At 48.7% G+C, this 17,620-nt stretch overlaps 7 protein-coding genes across 7 annotated transcripts; 3 read left to right on the plus strand and 4 right to left on the minus strand.

Moving 5' to 3' along the window:
* Positions 1-133: 133 nt before the first annotated feature.
* N7487_005423 (F-box/WD repeat-containing protein) lies at positions 134-2,164 on the minus strand (the record flags this gene model as incomplete). The annotated part of the gene is made up of 1 exon (XM_056873170.1): positions 134-2,164. The coding sequence occupies one exon, from the start codon at positions 2,162-2,164 to the stop codon at positions 134-136; it is 2,031 nt and encodes a 676-aa protein (XP_056730890.1).
* Positions 2,165-3,432: 1,268 nt separating this feature from the next.
* Positions 3,433-5,097, plus strand: N7487_005424 (autophagy-related protein 17; the record flags this gene model as incomplete). The annotated part of the gene is made up of 1 exon (XM_056873171.1): positions 3,433-5,097. One exon carries the CDS (start codon positions 3,433-3,435, stop codon positions 5,095-5,097), a length of 1,665 nt encoding a protein of 554 aa, XP_056730891.1.
* An 815-nt stretch (positions 5,098-5,912) lies between these two features.
* Positions 5,913-7,628, minus strand: N7487_005425 (serine/threonine-protein kinase RIO1; the record flags this gene model as incomplete). Its single annotated transcript, XM_056873172.1, has 1 exon — positions 5,913-7,628. The coding sequence occupies one exon, from the start codon at positions 7,626-7,628 to the stop codon at positions 5,913-5,915; it is 1,716 nt and encodes a 571-aa protein (XP_056730892.1).
* Positions 7,629-8,529: 901 nt separating this feature from the next.
* On the plus strand, positions 8,530-12,427 carry N7487_005426 (chromosome segregation protein SMC; the record flags this gene model as incomplete). Its single annotated transcript, XM_056873173.1, has 5 exons — positions 8,530-8,640; positions 8,703-8,862; positions 8,912-10,122; positions 10,177-12,074; positions 12,135-12,427. The coding sequence occupies exons 1-5, from the start codon at positions 8,603-8,605 to the stop codon at positions 12,425-12,427; spliced, it is 3,600 nt and encodes a 1,199-aa protein (XP_056730893.1). The 5' UTR covers positions 8,530-8,602.
* Positions 12,428-12,720: 293 nt separating this feature from the next.
* Positions 12,721-14,265, minus strand: N7487_005427 (uncharacterized protein; the record flags this gene model as incomplete). The annotated part of the gene is made up of 5 exons (XM_056873174.1): positions 12,721-13,031; positions 13,119-13,576; positions 13,628-13,751; positions 13,806-13,932; positions 14,014-14,265. 5 exons carry the CDS (start codon positions 14,263-14,265, stop codon positions 12,721-12,723), a joined length of 1,272 nt encoding a protein of 423 aa, XP_056730894.1.
* Positions 14,266-15,153: 888 nt separating this feature from the next.
* Positions 15,154-16,588, plus strand: N7487_005428 (uncharacterized protein; the record flags this gene model as incomplete). Its single annotated transcript, XM_056873175.1, has 6 exons — positions 15,154-15,345; positions 15,399-15,792; positions 15,846-15,963; positions 16,015-16,082; positions 16,141-16,171; positions 16,246-16,588. Coding segments are annotated over 6 exons (1,146 nt in total), but the record flags the coding sequence as incomplete, so codon positions are not given.
* A 234-nt stretch (positions 16,589-16,822) lies between these two features.
* Positions 16,823-17,562, minus strand: N7487_005429 (GIG1 family protein; the record flags this gene model as incomplete). The annotated part of the gene is made up of 2 exons (XM_056873176.1): positions 16,823-17,367; positions 17,427-17,562. The coding sequence occupies 2 exons, from the start codon at positions 17,560-17,562 to the stop codon at positions 16,823-16,825; spliced, it is 681 nt and encodes a 226-aa protein (XP_056730896.1).
* Between the last annotated feature and the right edge of the window lie 58 nt (positions 17,563-17,620).

Here is a 17,620-nt window from a genome sequence, read left to right on the forward strand (position 1 = left end):
CATCCACCGGAGATGCAGTAATAAAAATAAACAGAGAAGATGGCAGCGCCGCAATAATGCGCCCCACCCTGTGATAATAGAAAAGATCCAATCAAAAAGGGTACTTTTGATAGACAAAGGAAAAGAAAAGAAATTAGCCACTCTGGGCCCGGAAATCGTACATGCGAACTTGATAGTCATCGCCGCCAGTGATGAAGCGGCTGTCGCTCAGGCCAATGCAGTTGACAGCTGCACTGTGACCTTCATAGGTATCCTGGCCGGTAGGAACGCGAGGATCCCAGATCTTGACCATGCGATCCATTCCACCAGAGGCAATCCGCAGGGTATCAGCAGAAAGAGCCCAAATACCTTCCAAATGTCCGAAGAAGGTACGAAGGCATCTTCCGGTGCTAGTTTCCCACAGTCTGATAGTTGTATCCACACCACTGGTGAGGATGTAGCGCGGGGGTTCGATGCGGCCTTGATCCTGGTCAAAAGAGGAGCCGAATGGTGAGTTCTGGAGAGACAAAGACTTGGCCTCAAGAAGAGGAGAAAGCGTGCTCATGATGTTATCGCCATTTTGAGAAGATGTGCTGACGTGGTCGTTCTCGCAGTCGGCGAGGTGGTTCTCCAGTTCAATTTCTCGGGGCAAAGCAATTACTTGCTGAACGGCGCCGATGTGGTTGTGGAAGACTCGGATGCAAGTCTTGGTGTCCAGGTCCCAAAGGCGCGCGGCACCATCGTCGCAGGCGGTTAAAACTGTGCGCGAAACCGAGTCGATTTTGACGGCGTTAACTCCCTGTGGGTGGGGAAGAACGAAAGTAGACTTGTCCTTGAAATTCCAAATTTTGACAGTGCGATCGACAGACGCAGATGCAAGAAGGGTGGAATCAAAGTGGAGGGCAATGACCGCTTCGGCGTGGCCGTTGTACTTGGAAATACATTCGCCTGTGCGCCAGTTCCAGACTCTGATGCTGCGATCCAGACTGCCAGTGATCAATTTGGTGTCATCGAACTGGAGGCATCGCACTCCAGCAACGTGGCCTTTAAGAGTTCTCAATTCTTCGCCAGTATCTGTGTCCCAAATCTTAACTGTAGCATCGTAGGACCCAGTCATCAGGATATTGTCCTCGAACTGCAGACACATGACACTGTCTCTGTGGCCCTTGAAAACTTTGACCGAGCAGCGCTTGTGCTTCCAATTCATACCGACAACAAATCGATCCCGGTAAACCTCCTTCCACGGACGGTAACGAGTTTTGAAATAACTCTCGTCCTCTTCAGGAGACTGGGGAGGCGATGCGCAATGGCGCTTTGCAAGGGCGGAGGCTTCATCATCAGATTGCAGTTTACGTTTACCACTAACTGCAGGTTCCACCGTCGAGCAAGATTCGACCATTGCGGCTTCAGTGGACCCAACTTTAGGCTTGTTGTTGCCCCAGTTGGTGGCGCGCAATTCAATCTCACGCTTGGCTTCGCGCAGACGCTTGCGATCCAGAAGAGGAAGACCCCAGCCACACTTGTTACACTTTCGGCGGATATGCTGCTCGCACATCCGGTGCCACACCACATCATCATCGGCCAGGGCTCTCCAGCGGTGAGAAACTTGTGCAGCTCGGCACAACGAGGCCGTATCGAGGTAACGGAGAATTTTGAAGGATAGCTCTGGAGGGAGGGCACCGAGGAAATCGATTCGGATGAGTTCGCGAACACTGGCAGAGATGTAGGATAGTTGGGGAAAGCAGGACTGCGCTAGAATTCCCTGGAGCATGAGAGTTCGTTGTTTCGCTGGAGCAGCGGAGAACAACGACCACACATGGGCAATACCCTGCTGGTCACTTTGAGGAAGTAAGTTCAGCTCGGACTGTAGCTGGGTCATCGACTGCTCATCAGCTTGGCGTCTACCACATTTTGAGTCCGGTTGGTGACGATAGCAGTAGCTGGCATTTACAAGGTTTTGCTCTGATCGATTTGAAACTTGCGAGCGGAAAGGCGCATATTGTCGTGGTTGATATTTTTCGAGGAACGGAGCCACATTTTGCCTCGCTAGTTCCTCCAGGGTTTGTGTGGTGCTGTCGGTGTCTCCGTGCTGCAGAGAGCGGTTAGAGTCGGCGTTCGCATTGACCCCAGAATTCGCGATAACCAGGCTTCGCTGTGCGGAGGAGGGTTCTGGTGCATTGGCCATGGTGACTGATCCGGTCTCGCGCGGTGCGAGGGGAAGGGGACGGCCGCTCGGGCGAGTGACGGTCGCGCCTGATGTACCGAGATAAGAATTTGTCGATTTGCAAATATTCCTATTTTCCTGAGTCGAAATTGTTTATAGCAAGAAACACAGAGGAAATATATCAATCAATGTTGTGACGATGAGTGTCCTTGAAAATTTCCCCAAGATCACAAAGAGTCTCGAGAGGGAGGGGAGTGAAGGGCTATCGATTGGGGCGATATGAGTACCCTGAGAGAAGGATTGAGATAACAGTGTTATTGAACTCGACGACTGAAATCAATTTGGACAATAAAGAGGAAAGTATAAAATTTAATAAAAAAAGGAAATGGGATCGACAGAGGCTTTTAAATCAAAGAATTATTCAGGATCTGAGAAAATTGCACAATCTGAATGTGTCTTGGATATCGCCATCGATGAGTCCGGGGAATTGCGTGACAGCGGCAGAGCGGCAAATACGTGATCTGGGCGGTGAGGCTGCACGTGACTATGATCCGCATGGCGCCATCTCCACGCCATCGCACCTCAATCGATCACTTCCTACACATCCGACAGGCTGATTCGCTATTTCTGGGTTTAACTGGGTTTAACTGGACTAAAACGGGGCATCTTATCTTCTGTATGATTTTTGAGACTAGTCCCGCAGCTATCTCACACCGACACTCACCCTTTGTGAGACCCACTGCCCCCAGCTTTGTTGGTTACTACCATAAACCCTACTCCGGTCTATCTAAACCTTCTATGAACCGCTTGCCGTGTCTACAATTTACGTGCTACCCAAGGAATCAGCTCTCGACCGAGAACTACTGGTAAGACGCTATTTTTTATCCCTTTATTTGCAAATCATTTCTGGGCTGGAGCTCGTGCTTCACTTTCGGTCTACCGTGTAAAGCACAGCCCCGGCTCATTATACCGAGCTTCCGGGGTCCTCATTACACCCAACTCCCTGGTATATGGGCTACAAAGTACCAATTTCCCCCTCTGGCCTTGTTTAAGTTTACAAGAATCTGATTTGGTAAATACAGGCATATATACTGAAGTGTCCCTGAGTTTTAGTGAAGTGAAAGTGGTGCAATCAGCCCCCTTTCCTCGTAGCTGTGTCAATTTCAATCTCGCCCCTGAGAGGTTTATCTGTTCCTCAACCCTGGTCCTCAACCCTGGTCATATCTTATTCCGAATGCGCCATTGGCAGGGTTAATTGATTCTCTCACAAGTTCTCACAAATTCTCACAATGGCGTCATTACAGTCATCTTCATCATCCATTCGTCCGCAGGCTGGACTGAACGAAGGGGACCAGCAGTCCCTGCCCCAGGTTGACACACTGATATCGTATCTGCTGGGTGCCAAACGTTCGCTCTCCTCCATTACTCACGTCTGGCGGGCCAATGAAATAGTCACTGCGTCACACTCGGCGCTGGAGAAGAGTGTCGTCTTGTGCTCCCGGACAGGCTTCTTACGCCGAGGCCTTAATGGGCAACTCCGGCTTTTATACGATGTTCGTACCGAGGTCGAACAAATATCATACCGAGGCCGTGACGAGTTTTCAGTGGCACTAAAAAATTTAGATGCTGCTGATGCTCGGCTCAGAAGCACGTTAGATGTGCTCCGCGGAACTATCGTTCACGCCTCATTCAGGCCTGGCGATGAAGAGCGGAAGTCTCTTCATGATTTTGTTGATGAGCGGGGTGTTGAAGAGCTACATGCCTCCTTAAAAGCATCTATCGACCGCACTAACACAGCGCGTGCCGAATTGGACACGTCCAATCGTGAATTTGATGACGAACTTCAAGCCACCAGGCAGTCGCTTCGTCACTACCATACAGCCACTAAGTTGGCGTCATCCCGACTATCAATCACATCTTCCTCCTCGTCTGCGTCCGATTCCGGCCTTCTCACTTTGTCGTCTATGCCGGGCCAGATCCAATCGCTGGAGGCCCATGCTCAAGAAATGGCCATTCTTTTGGAAGCTCTGGTCAGACATTTTGATCTTTGTGTCACCGCCGTGAAGCACACAGATGGTGGGGGAGCAGTTGCACGGTCCATCACAGGGGATATGCCAACTGGTGTTGACGGCAGCAATGACGGAATGCCGAACATCGGGGCAGAGATCAACGCCAATTTGAATGCACCTCTTGACCCAATGACTGACGCCGAGTATCAGGAGATGGTGGCTGTTTTGATCAAAGATGCCCCTGAAGCGGACGATGTTGTCATGGAGATCCAGGATCGCATTAATGAGATGGAATCCATATTTGAACAAGTACAAGCTCAGCGAGATGCCCTGCTGTCCATCTCCAAGGCAACGATCGAAGTTCACAGCCACCTATCCTCTCTCGCCTCCTCTCGCTTACCCCGTTATATTTCCCAGGCACACAATTTCACGCGCGTATGGCATGAGGAAAACGACCGCATTAACTCTGGCCTCGTTGAACTCTCTGATCTGCACTCCCTGTACGACGGGTTCCTCAATGCTTACGATAGCCTGATGCTGGAAGTAGCACGTCGGCGTCATGTTCGCCAACGCGTAGAAAAGGTGCTCCGAGATACCCGGCACAAACTGGACCAGCTCCATGATGAAGATGCCGCTGCTCGTGATACTTTCCGCGTTGAACAGGGTGATTTTCTCCCCTCTGACATATGGCCTGGGGTTGGCTTAGCACCAATGCGGGTGCAGTTCTTGCGCATCTCGGGCGGCCACCTAGATAATGAGCCTGAGGCGCAGAATGCAGTCGAGGAACATAGTGTACATGAGTATACGGGAGGTGCCAAGGCGGGGGTACCGGACGGAAATGCCGAAGGAGAGCAAATCCCTGACCTCCCGAGAGACCTCATTGAGGAAGCTTATGCAAGGGTCAAGGCACGGAACAAGGTCGTGGCCCAAATGCACACCGCTTGATTTCTCCGATTCTCGCTGCTCTCTCATCCAATGCACATTCCCATTACCATCCTTGGCCTCGCCCTAAATTTCCCGCTACATGTGTAGCTAAGATGGAAATTGGATACTTGGCATCTTGAGATCGCTTCTAACTACTACATTACGATTATGGTATCATTGTGACTTAAATGACGAAGACACAATAGGTCTGACCTTCCGTCATGCTCGTTCGTTTATGTTCTCTGCTCGATGCTCATTCTCTAGATGCATACTCTTGCGCTTTTTCGCGGGATGTAAGCACTATTTGGTGACACTTGTGGGAATTTATGGCGAGAGGACGGATTGGGGTGACGTCCAAAGAGAGCTCTGATAAGTTGTTACCTTGATTTTATTTGATCACTGGTATATTTACCCCATATACTATGAACAGAAAGTAGTCGACCGTATATGCGGCTTCGTCTCTTTTTTGGATGTCTTTTGCTATATATTAACCCGGTTGTTGGTGTTGTAGCTTGGAGATAAACAGCGAAGATGACTCAATGTACATTTCGATATATAAACTATGCAGGTGACTTTTCTATATAAATAATGGGCAGGGACCAGTGATAATGTACTCCAATGAGATTTTTGGGTTGAGTCTTGAGGAGCTTGCATCAAATATTTATTTATTTTTTTCCCATTTCTATCAAGTATAGACCAAGGTATCAAATGCCCAATGCTCCATCCATATATGCATTTCATCATCAAATCATGCCAAGCGGTAGATTGACACAGAGTGCAAACAATCGCAACTCGTGCACATGCAAAGAAAGATAAGGTCAGAAAGCTACAAGAGCTTATTTCTTCTTTCTCGATGATCCAGAAACAAGTTTCTTCTTCAGGTGCTTCGGCATCTTGTTCGCCCGCTGCTCACGCTTCTCCTCCTTCACCTTTGCCTTGTGGTCGCGCTTGGAGTCTTTGTCTTCGAAACGCTTGCCTCGTGGTGGCTTCGGCGCGAACGGGTCTATTTCTTCTTCGTCGGAGTCGGACCCTGAGACGGAGACACCGCCGCTTGCATCAGACTCAGCATCTTCCTCGACGTCATCAGTGGCAGTGACCTTCTTGCTGCCGGCCAACAGGTCTCCGTAAACCAGATCAGCACCTTGGCCATCGCGAATGCGTTCGGCGTCACGCTCGACATCATACACCTGCTCTAGGGTCTGGGGAATATATTGTTGACGGAAGACAGCAGTGTCGACATCCTCAGCCTCCTGCTGCTCATCGTCACCCTCTTCACGGGCAACGAGGAGCTTTTCGATGGCACTGGTCATCTCTTCATTGCCAGCGGTGACATCAACGGGTCCTTCTGGGGCGATGATGAACTGGAATACAGTCCGCTCGGGAAGAATGAGAATGTTCTTTCGGCGGAAGAAGTCGCTGACGTTCTTGATATCCATGCGCAGGAATTCCAGACTGCGCGGGTGGTCGTGCTCAACACTCTGACTGACATCAATGATGTACAGGCGTTCCTTATGGTACAGAATGTTGTACTCGCTCAGATCAGCGTGCACCAAACGACAGGTCTGATACATAACGCGCATATATCCCAACAATTCGATATACAATGAGCGCCAACGAGTCTCAGGTTCAGGGACATTGAAGTCCACATCCTTGAGGCGGGGTGCGCCCAGACCCTTTGAGCTACCAATGAATCCCATAACAAGGACGTGGAGACGAAGGAAGATAGGCTCGGGGCAGGGAATACCGGCGGCATAGATTCTTCGCAGGTTTCGCATCTCCTTTTCGGCCCAAAGTTTGACCATTGCGCGGTTGTTGCTTTTGTTGTATCCTTGACGGAAGCGGAACTCTCCAGTCACGTACTTATCGCGATCCTTGAATACCAAAATACTTGTCTTGTAGACCTTGATCGCACGGTGGAGTGGGGCAGCATCCTCATCTTCCTGCGAAATGGACATGGCATGGTAGACATTTGCTTCCTTTCCGGTTGACAGACATCCGTGGATTTCTGATACGAGGCCTCGGTTGATCATCTGCAGCAGAAGCATGCGCGTACGGGGATCCAACACTTGCTCTGATGTGGCTCGGTCTGCCTTATCTCCACCCTTGTCGGTGCGCCCCGAAATGCCAGCCTGCTGGTCGTCCAGCTTGATCTTTGCTGCATGGCGAGTGAGAGACTTGACCTGGTCATCGACAAACGCGGAGGTGTTGACGGTGGGCTTCTGGGTGTTCGTTTTGGGGTATGTCCATCTCGGCACATTTGAGTCGCTAGCGAGGTCGTTGATTCTGCGTTGGCGGTTGTATGCTTTGGTAAGATCGGAGTTATCGGAAGAGAGAATATCTTCACGGTCCAATTCCTCGTCGAAAATGTCGTCGTAGTACTCGTCATCCTCATACTCCCCCTCCCCCTCCTGCTCATCGAGCAGATCTTGCCCCGCCTCGGCGGAGTCTGCAGTATCAGGGTTCACATAGCCTTGGTTGGGCACGTAGGTATGCGACGGCGCGAGGCCATCTGCAATGCCAGTTGCCTGGGCTGTATTCTCATTTGAAGCCATTCTGGATCTTCAAAATTGAGAATGTAGAAATTTGAATTCGTCCGTCGGGTCCCCAAGGTTTTTTTTTTTTCTGTGGCTCAGATTAGAGTCACCGCCCGGCAGAACCCCGCGTACGGGCGAGTAAATGTGCCAGCCGCACACAACTCTCTCGTTGGATAATACCTGGCCGCCTTTTTCACCGCCCGTTCAAAGCCATTTTCAATTGGCACACTGATGTCAAGTTACCTGTGGACGTTTATTTTTATATACTATGTAAGAATATTCAGTCGCTTACACGGCCTTGTCATGTGTGTTGAATGGTCTTTTAGATACATAGGAAGGCGATTAGAAGCATGTTAGTGCTTTATGTAACAAAATTTTCTATATATAACTAACTAGGAATATCAATTAATTGCATGTATATATCAATCCCCTACGAAGGGTACAGAGGTAGGCATGGCGGCAGCTCAGAGTATATATATAGGACCCTAGTTTAACCTATATAGATTTTTTTCACTGATTTGTTTAGGTTTTTATACTATGATTTTGTGGAGTTTAAATATAAAAAATGAAGTAGTTTCATACTATAAGAATTACAGTAGAGTATATATTTATCAAATATCAATGGAATGCCCTCAGACTTTACGTATCTTTACTACCTAGGTATGTTTATGATTATGTAGAGAGTGAGGATACAACCTTGGAAAATTACTGCCTGGCAATATTATCCAATGAGAGAGTTGTGTCTAGGTGGCACGTCTAGTCGCCCGTACCCCGCGCCCAACGAGACGCGCTAATTTCGTTCCTCGCGTAGTCAATCTCGAAGGCTTTGTAACACAATCACGATACCCCTCGGCGTTTGTCTGTTTATTGCTAGAGAGATCTGCTGCCTGAGATCCTTGTGGCGCATTCTATCCTCACTTTTTACTCTTGCGCCAGGCGCGTTAGGCCGAGGGTGCTCTGATTGATCCTCGCGTCGCGCGTTTCTTCTCAAGATGTATGTCAAGCAGATCATTATCCAAGGCTTCAAGAGGTAATTTCCACTCCATATCCTAGGACTTTATGAACCTTTAATTGACTCCGCACGGCATCTAGCTACAAAGACCAAACGGTCATCGAGCCATTCTCCCCCAAACACAACGTCATTGTCGGCCGCAATGGTTCCGGGAAGAGTAACTTCTTCGCGGCCATTCGCTTCGTCCTCAGCGATGCCTACACTCATCTCGGCAGGGAGGAGCGCCAAGCTCTTTTACACGTATGTATCTTGGTATCACTTAAATCTACATAGGTTGACCCCCAAGCAGGAAGGTTCCGGTTCGGCTGTGATGTCCGCCTATGTCGAGATTATCTTCGACAACTCCGACGATCGATTCCCCACCGGCAAGCCCGAGGTCGTCCTACGTCGTACTATTGGTATCAAGAAGGATGAATACACTCTCGACCGCAAGAATGCCACCAAGAACGATGTCATGAACCTGCTCGAGTCGGCTGGTTTCTCCCGCTCGAACCCTTACTACATTGTCCCCCAGGGCCGAGTGACTGCGTTGACCAACATGAAAGACTCTGAGCGCCTGGTTCTGCTTAAAGAGGTGGCTGGTACCCAGGTCTACGAAGCTCGTCGTTCGGAGTCTTTGAAAATCATGAATGAGACCAACAGCAAGCGCACCAAAATCGATGAACTCCTCGACTACATCAACGAACGTCTTGCTGAACTCGAAGAAGAAAAGGACGAGCTTCGGAGCTATCAGGAGAAAGACAAGGAGCGCCGCTGTCTAGAGTACACCATTTACTCCCTCGAACAACAGGAGATCGGTAAGGTTCTCAACGAGATCGAAGAGCGACGACAGAACGGCGTCGAGGATGCCGACAACAATCGTGATCAATTCATCGAAGGCGAGAAGGCCATGGCTCAGATCGATGCTGAGATCGCTGAGTGCCGGCAGCAGATTGAGTTCCTGAAGGTTGACAAGGCTCAACTGGAGGACGAACGACGTGAAGCATCTAAGACTCTGGCTCAGAATGAACTGCAGGCCAAGTCTCTTTCTGACAACCAGGCTGCTGCACAAGCACTGAAATCACGCTACGACTCCGACCTCAACTCTGTTCAGACCGCTATCAGTGAGCGTGAAGCTGAACATCGGGAAATTCTCCCTAGGTTCAATGCCTTGAAGGACCAGGAAGACGCGGTCAAATCACAGTTGACCGATGCGGAGACATCGCGTCAGCGTTTGTATGCAAAGCAGGGCCGAAACTCGCGATTCAAGAACAAATCTGAGCGTGACAAGTGGCTTAATATGGAAGTCCGCGAGAGCCATAATTCTATTAACACTGTCCAGGGTGTTATCTCTCAGACACAAGAAGATATCCAAGACCTAGAACGCGAGATTGCTGCTTTAGAGCCGGAAACTGAACGCCTGCGGCAGCAAATCGATGGACGTGGCGACACAATGCACAATGTGGACCAACAAGTACAAGATGCCAAGGATGAAAGAGACCGTCTCATGGACCAAAGAAAGTAAGTTCCCTCGAATCATTAATTGGCTAGAGCCAGATATTAATGTTTCCGCAGAGAACTCTGGAGAGAAGAAGCAAAGCTGGACTCTGTCCTTTCGAATGCATCCCAGGAGGTTGACCGTGCTGAGCGTAATCTCTCGCAAATGATGGATAACAACACTAGTCGCGGAACCGCCGCAGTGCGCCGAATCAAGCGCCAGCACAACCTCGAAGGAGTCTACGGTACTCTTGCTGAGCTTTTCGATGTCAATGATAGATATCGCACCGCCGTCGAAGTCACTGCCGGCCAGAGTTTATTCCACTATGTTGTTGATACAGATGAAACTGCCACGACCGTTCTTGAGATCCTACAAAAGGAGAAGGCTGGCCGTGTAACATTTATGCCTTTGAACAGACTTCGCTCTAGGCCAATGAACATGCCTCGTGCTAGCGACACAATACCCATGATCGACAAGTTGCAGTACGACCCGGCGTATGAGAGAGCTTTCCAGCACGTGTTCGGCAAGACTATCATTTGTCCCAACCTGCAGGTTGCGTCACAGTACGCACGAAGCCATGGTGTCAATGCCATCACTCCAGAGGGTGATCGATCAGACAAGCGCGGTGCCTTGACTGGTGGATACCACGACTCTCGTCAGTCGCGACTGGAGGCTGTCAAGAGTCTAGCTAAGTGGCGAGATGAGTATGAGACCAAGAGAAATCGTGGTACCGAAATCCGGAAAGAGTTGGAAAAACTTGACCAGCTGATCACCAAGGCTGTTGGTGAACTACAAAAGCTCGAGCAACAAAGACATCAGGTCCAGAACAGCAGTGGACCTCTACGACACGAGTTGAGGGCCAAGCGTGATCTTCTTCAAAACAAGAACGATACTCTTGATGCCAAGCGACGCGCTCTTCGAAATGTTGAGTCTAACCTTGCCGCGCTGAACGACCAAGTCAATGCGTTCCAGACCGAACTAGCGTCGCCTTTCCAGAAAGCTCTCACCAGTGAAGAGGAAGCTAGACTAGAGACTTTGAGCAGCACAGTCCAAGATCTGCGCCGTCAATACCAAGAGCTCTCCGGTCAGCGTAGCGAGCTCGAGGCACGCAAATCTGTGCTGGAAGTTGAGCTTCGAGAGAATCTCAATCCTCGCCTTGACCAGTTACTCAACAGAGACATTGACATCGCTGACGAGGAAGTTCAGGGTAATCTGAAAGAGACACAGCGTGAAGTGAAGCGCATTGGCCAGGAGTTGGAGAAGCTCAATGCACGATTGAAGGAGGTTGACGCCTCAATTGAAGAAGGCAATACTCGCGTGATGGATCTGCAACAGCGTAATTCAGAGACCAGACGGGAAATTGAGGACCTCGCTCGATCTATCGAGAAGCACCAGCGCCGTATGGAGAAGAGCATGCAAAAGAAGGCAGCACTCACTAAGCAGGCTGCTGAGTGTGCTGCTAACATCCGTTCCCTCGGTGTTCTTCCGGATGAAGCTTTCACCAAGTACCAAAACACTGACTCCAACACTGTGGTCAAGAAGCTCCACAAGACCAATGAGGCCCTTAAGAAATATTCCCACGTTAATAAGAAGGCGTTTGAACAGTATAACAGTTTCACCAAGCAGCGTGAGACTCTTACTACACGTCGTTCTGAGCTGGATGCGTCCCAAAAGTCCATCGATGATCTCATTTCTGTTCTTGATCAGCGCAAGGATGAGGCTATTGAGCGGACCTTCAAGCAAGTCTCACGCGAATTCCACAACGTGTTCGAGAAGCTCGTTCCCGCCGGTCGTGGTCGTCTTATCATTCAAAGGAAGACAGACCGTGCCACACGACTCGATGACGATGTTGACTCAGATGACGAGGAAGCTCGGCAGAGCGTCGAAAACTACGTCGGTGTCGGCATCAGTGTGAGCTTCAATAGCAAGCACGATGATCAGCAGCGTATTCAGCAGCTGAGTGGTGGACAGAAGAGTAAGCATTTCCAGTCCGAATCTGCATTTTGTCTTGCAGTTACTAACTAACTTACCATAGGTCTTTGCGCTCTCGCACTTGTTTTCGCCATCCAGGCTTGTGACCCTGCACCATTCTACCTATTCGATGAGATTGACGCCAACCTGGATGCCCAGTACCGCACAGCCGTTGCACAGATGCTCAAGTCTATCTCGGATTCGACCAACGGGCAGTTCATCTGCACTACCTTCCGACCTGAAATGCTCCACGTGGCAGAGAAGTGCTATGGTGTAAGCTTCAGGCAAAAGGCCAGTACTATTGATGTTGTCTCGCGCGAGGAGGCTTTGAAGTTCGTGGAGGAGCAGAAGACCTGATCGTCGTATTTCCCAGGTGTGCTCTTTGTATATTGTAATCAACATTTGCTTCGATGGACTAGCTGGCTGGCGTATTCTGATACCGAACCCTTTTTTTTATTACACAGCATATTTTCATTCCAATACTTGCAGCGTAGTTATATGTACACCTCAATTAATTATAGACGGCAGTTATTTACCTACATAAATGGCATTGTTATGTGCCATGATATATATATATATATTTGACAGAGCGGCATTTTGTCAACACTGTATAATTTGCTTGGGCAACTTGTACAACATGTTTTTGTAGTTCAAGCTAGCTCACATTCAATCAAACTCTCCACACCCCTCTGGGCAGTCCAAATCTTGACAATCTTCAGTCCAGCAGACTCCAGCAATGCATGCCATTGTCGTTCCGTACGCTCACCAGATCCAATTTCCATCATGATCAAATCCAAACTTGTTGTTTCCCAGTAGGCCCCCGTGTCTGGAATGACATTTTCATTCACCAATAACTTACTATAGCCGGGCTTCATAGCAGCCACAGTGTTAGCGAGAATCTTGCGACAAAGGTCATCGGGCCAGTCGTGGAGAACAGAATGCATATAGTACGCGCGGGCTCCTGTACAGATAGAATGTTAGTATATTCCAGCAACTGACAATCAAATTGCAATCCACAAGGAAATAGGGGACTCTTCTATTTCCGTACCTTTGACTGGTTGTTCGGTAAAGAAATCATGACCAGTAACATCAATAGAGGGATGCAAATCCTTAACCGAAACCACCACCTCAGGAAGATCCTGCAGCACCAGACGACCGGGGGCGCCAGGCCATTTCCGACGGAAATCAGACAGATCATGACCGAAGCTACCTCCGATATCAACGAGCAGGACATCGTCCTCGCCGATGGTGATCCCATCTATAAGCTGCTCTTGGACCGGGTAGAAACCGGGATCCATCCAGCGGACTCGGCCTTGTGCGTAGACTGACATGTGGTTGTTAAACTGCTTTGCGGTGAGCGGTTCTTGTTGCACGTGTCCGAAGAACCCCATGTCTGTGTCATAACCCATCTGGAATGCTGTATCAGTGGGACTTGTGGGGTTTTGGTAGTTGTTCTTCTTGAGGAAGGCTGGGAGAGCCATAATGCCTTTGGTGAAGCGATGGGTCCTAATCTTGTTAGTCGTGATTCGGGGTATGGAGTACCAATTATCAACCTACATGAGCGGGAATGCGTCGCTATATCTCTCAACTGTGAGAACCTTTGAGAACCCAGTGGGACTGTACTCATTGTAGCCGGTCTCGGTTATCGTTCCCATTGCAGCGAGATGCTTCATCAATCGCCCTACACGAATTTGTCAGATATTGGTACTTGGTGGTGTGTAAATATATTACTGACCGAGCAGGATTGGATCCACGCTGGTTGCCTTAGCAAGCTCTGCGACAGTCTTCGGTTTGTCATCTGTGCCGAGAGCAGAGAAGAGGTTTATATCAACGGCGGTCTCCAGGGCTGCGTAACTCGTAGACTAAAAAAAAAAAGCAACATCTGTCAGTCCAAATAATCCTAACTGGTTTTCGGAAGCACGGAATAATATGTGATAACACACCTCAGACCAACAGTGTCGAATAATGGCCTCTCGGGGAGTTTCCAATGCATAGGTCAATGATCGGGCCGCTTCTAGTAGCTTAAGCCGTGCTTCGGGATCCTGGGCGAGGAGATCTTTGCCATGACCCGCAACCGTTTGAAGGAGAGCAGGCACTATATCTGGCAGGTTTGAGGTGAGAGCAAGACCCTCTACATTTGTGGCATTGCCATTGACCGAGCCATTCAAATCTCCATTACTATTGGAGGACGTCATGATCGACTGTGCTTGCTGCAATGCATATGCAGGAGAACAGGGGACAGGGGACAGGGGACAGGTGAAATTAAAAAGAATATCCCCACGATGACAGGGACTCGTGCTACATTAGATTCCAGGTGTCAACACGCAACACCAAATTTCCCAAACCCCTGAGGACTACAATCCCTGCACGTTTAGTGTTGTAATTTATTCCCAAGTGACAGGGATATCAATTGGCTATCTAATTACTTAATAAGGTATTTTCGGGGTAAATCGGCAAGTTTATATTAAATACGAAGTACATAGAGCCATTGTGTCTAACCGAGTTAATTCTGGAGCCTTTGATAGCTCCACATAGTGCCAGACAATCGGCCCCACGAAGGATTCTTACGCATTGACTAGTTCCTAGGAATTCGACTAAAGCTAAGATATTACGCGAGTTCTACTTGGCAAGACTGGGGCCTTTTAGATTGATATGTACTATATTTTGTACATATAAATGAGGGCATCCATGGATTCCATACAAATTCGGGGTATAGCGGAAACGCACCAACGCTCTAGTCTCTAGTAGCCAAAAGTGAGGTAATATTTGTTGTTAAGCCGCTCTCGATCTTAGGAGATAAGATCGGTACTTTCTTATTGAAGGAATTGGTCGACGCACCTAAACATGATCCCTGCCAGGCTACTGAAGTTAGCCCCCCAACTACTGTATCACCTTCGGCGTGTACTGTAATAATAGTATGTACATACGTACATACGTGTTTTTTTTAGTATATTTTTTTAAGAAATAATTTATTGACGGCTTTTGAGGTTTCATGATGATTCTCCACCTGTTCTGCAGTTTTCAGTCCTCTGGATGCCGCAGAAGATAGAGAATATTGTCGCGAGTCTATTATATGCAACAGAGCAGCCACTGCTCTCGGCATCATGGCAACCATGGACGCCGAATACATACACCAGAAAAAGGGCCCGCGCATTCTAGGGGTGTTCTGGGCCTTCTACAGTGTGAGTGCAGTGATGGTATCCCTGCGACTTTATATCCGAGCCCGGATGTTGAAGAACATTGGACTCGATGACTATATTATCGTGGCAGCAATGGTACGTACCTTCCAATTGACTATGATCCACACGAGATACCGATTCTATAATAGGCTATGGTCACCAGTTATACAATTCTCACCACGGTGGTTGTCGTTATGGGATACGGGAGCCATACCTCTGTGTTAATGGAAAAAGGTGGCATGGACTTGGTTGAACGCATTCTAGTCCTTAATTACGCAAATTTCGCATTAGGAATCATGTCTTTCACCACCCCGAAACTCGCAATCGCTGCTCTCCTGAATCGCATCATGAATCCCAGCAGGTTCCACCGAATATGGTTGTGGATATTGACAGGCTTCGTGTTCGCGGCATCGACCATCTGCATCATTGTTCTCTTTACCATGTGTGATCCTCCCCAGGCTTTATGGAAGATTCATCTCATAAGTGAAGGGGCGACATGTCGTTCGACCACGATCCTGGTGGGCTATGCAATCTTCACTGGAGGTATGTTGGTGGGTTGGATGTCTCTCGCAAACGTACCACTAACCCTTTTTCAGTTCTGTCTGCGATAGTCGATCTATATCTTGCGATTTATCCGACTGTGGTATTGCTCCGACTTCAAATGTCGCTTAAGAAAAAAATGGCCCTGTGCGCGGCTCTGGGGTTGGGTGCCGTGTAAGTTGATTGATATTATTGTCCGGAGAAAGTAGCTAATCGTCCATACAGGGCCTGTGCAATGGCTATTGTCAAGTGTCTACAGCTACCAGGTTTATATAACACGGCAGACTCGACATGTAAGTTATTTTTCCCGTACATATAGTGAGATATCTCCCGCTGACACGGCATAAATAGACGCAACAGCAGATCTTGTTATCTGGACGAGGTATGTTTTCAGTCCTGCTTTTCTCCAACCTTTATACACAAGTATAAGACTAATATATGACTCCCATCTCTCAGTATCGAGTCGAACATCGTCATCATGGCTTCCTGCATCCCAACCTTGGGTCCGATGTATGAAATGATCCGAGGCAAACGCTCCTGGAGTTCTCACGGGCGATACGACAGCGGCAAATTGCGGTCTTACACGGATAGGCCCACGAAGAAATCGGCAAGCAACAATCGCGACGATGATATCCTCATGACAACGAATATTGAGATTACAAGGAGCGGTAGCCAGGAAAGCATATTGAATTCGGATCGACTCGGGAAGGACGCCGGCAAGATTCATCGCACGGATCAGGTAAAGATCGAGTATGGGGAAAGACCACAAGGTGACCACGAACCACGACCTTCATGGTAGAATTGGTTGTCTACGAGTGTGCTACTCCTACTTGTGTTCATTGCGGGCCGACCAAAAGTTTTATTTAAGCTTTCGAGAACTCTTCTAATTATTTTAATTTGTCCTTTTTGATCCATGACGCTATGAAATGTCAAATGTAAGAATTTGGAAACGAAATGCTTCAGATGCGAATATAAACTTGACCAATTTGGGCAAGAAAGTCTATCAACAATCCCAGGAACCATCCCAGGAACCTCACTCGTTTGCCCATTCGAATAATATATCCTCAGGGACATCACGGACCAAGATATGGACATGCTCCAATGCCCTCACGCTCTGTAAACCGACCCAATTCTTAAACCACAGCACATGGGAGCCAGGGTCCGAGAAATTCTGAGGGTCCTTAGCCAACCGGTCCACGAAAGTCTTTTGAACAAAACTGTTGATCATTGCACGAGATTCCTCGGTCAAATGGCCCTCACTAGATTGTACAGGGATGGGAGTACGCAGCCACACAACCAGATGTGAAATTCCGGGGGTGAGGCCATAGGGCCAGTCATTGCGGAGGATCTTGTAGTCCTCGGGATCGGCAAAGGGACGCGGGTTCTTGAAGGTCCCGCTTTGCTGAATAACCGCGGAGCCAGTGCCGCTGGCAGTGTTTACCGGTAAATGCCACTTTAATCGCTGCTGGCAAATATAATTCATGATGGTGCCATACTGGCTTTTGGTTTCTTGTGTCCAGGCTAGGTATCGGCGGAGATCGGAAGGTTTCCGCTTGAGTGCGCCGAGATCATTTCGCGCTAATATGGTATGAGGGGAAGTGTTTCTAGGGTAGATTTGGAGATAAGGGTACACTTACCGATAATACTTTTTAAGTCTTCCCAGTCGTGGCATACGAACTCCTCATCGGTCATGGCCAGGAGCTTGTGGTCCAATTCCGTTAGATTAAAGGCTGGGACTGCTGGGACTGCTGCAACTTCTGGTACTTCGCGCATTTTGATGGATTTGAAAAGAAGGGATAAGAAGCAGCGTCAATAATAATTCAATAACCCC

The sequence above is a fragment of the Penicillium crustosum genome (genome assembly GCF_028827405.1).
Source record: "Penicillium crustosum strain IBT 35664 chromosome Unknown utg000002l_segment0_segment0, whole genome shotgun sequence".
NCBI classification, from domain to species: Eukaryota; Fungi; Ascomycota; class Eurotiomycetes; order Eurotiales; family Aspergillaceae; genus Penicillium; species Penicillium crustosum.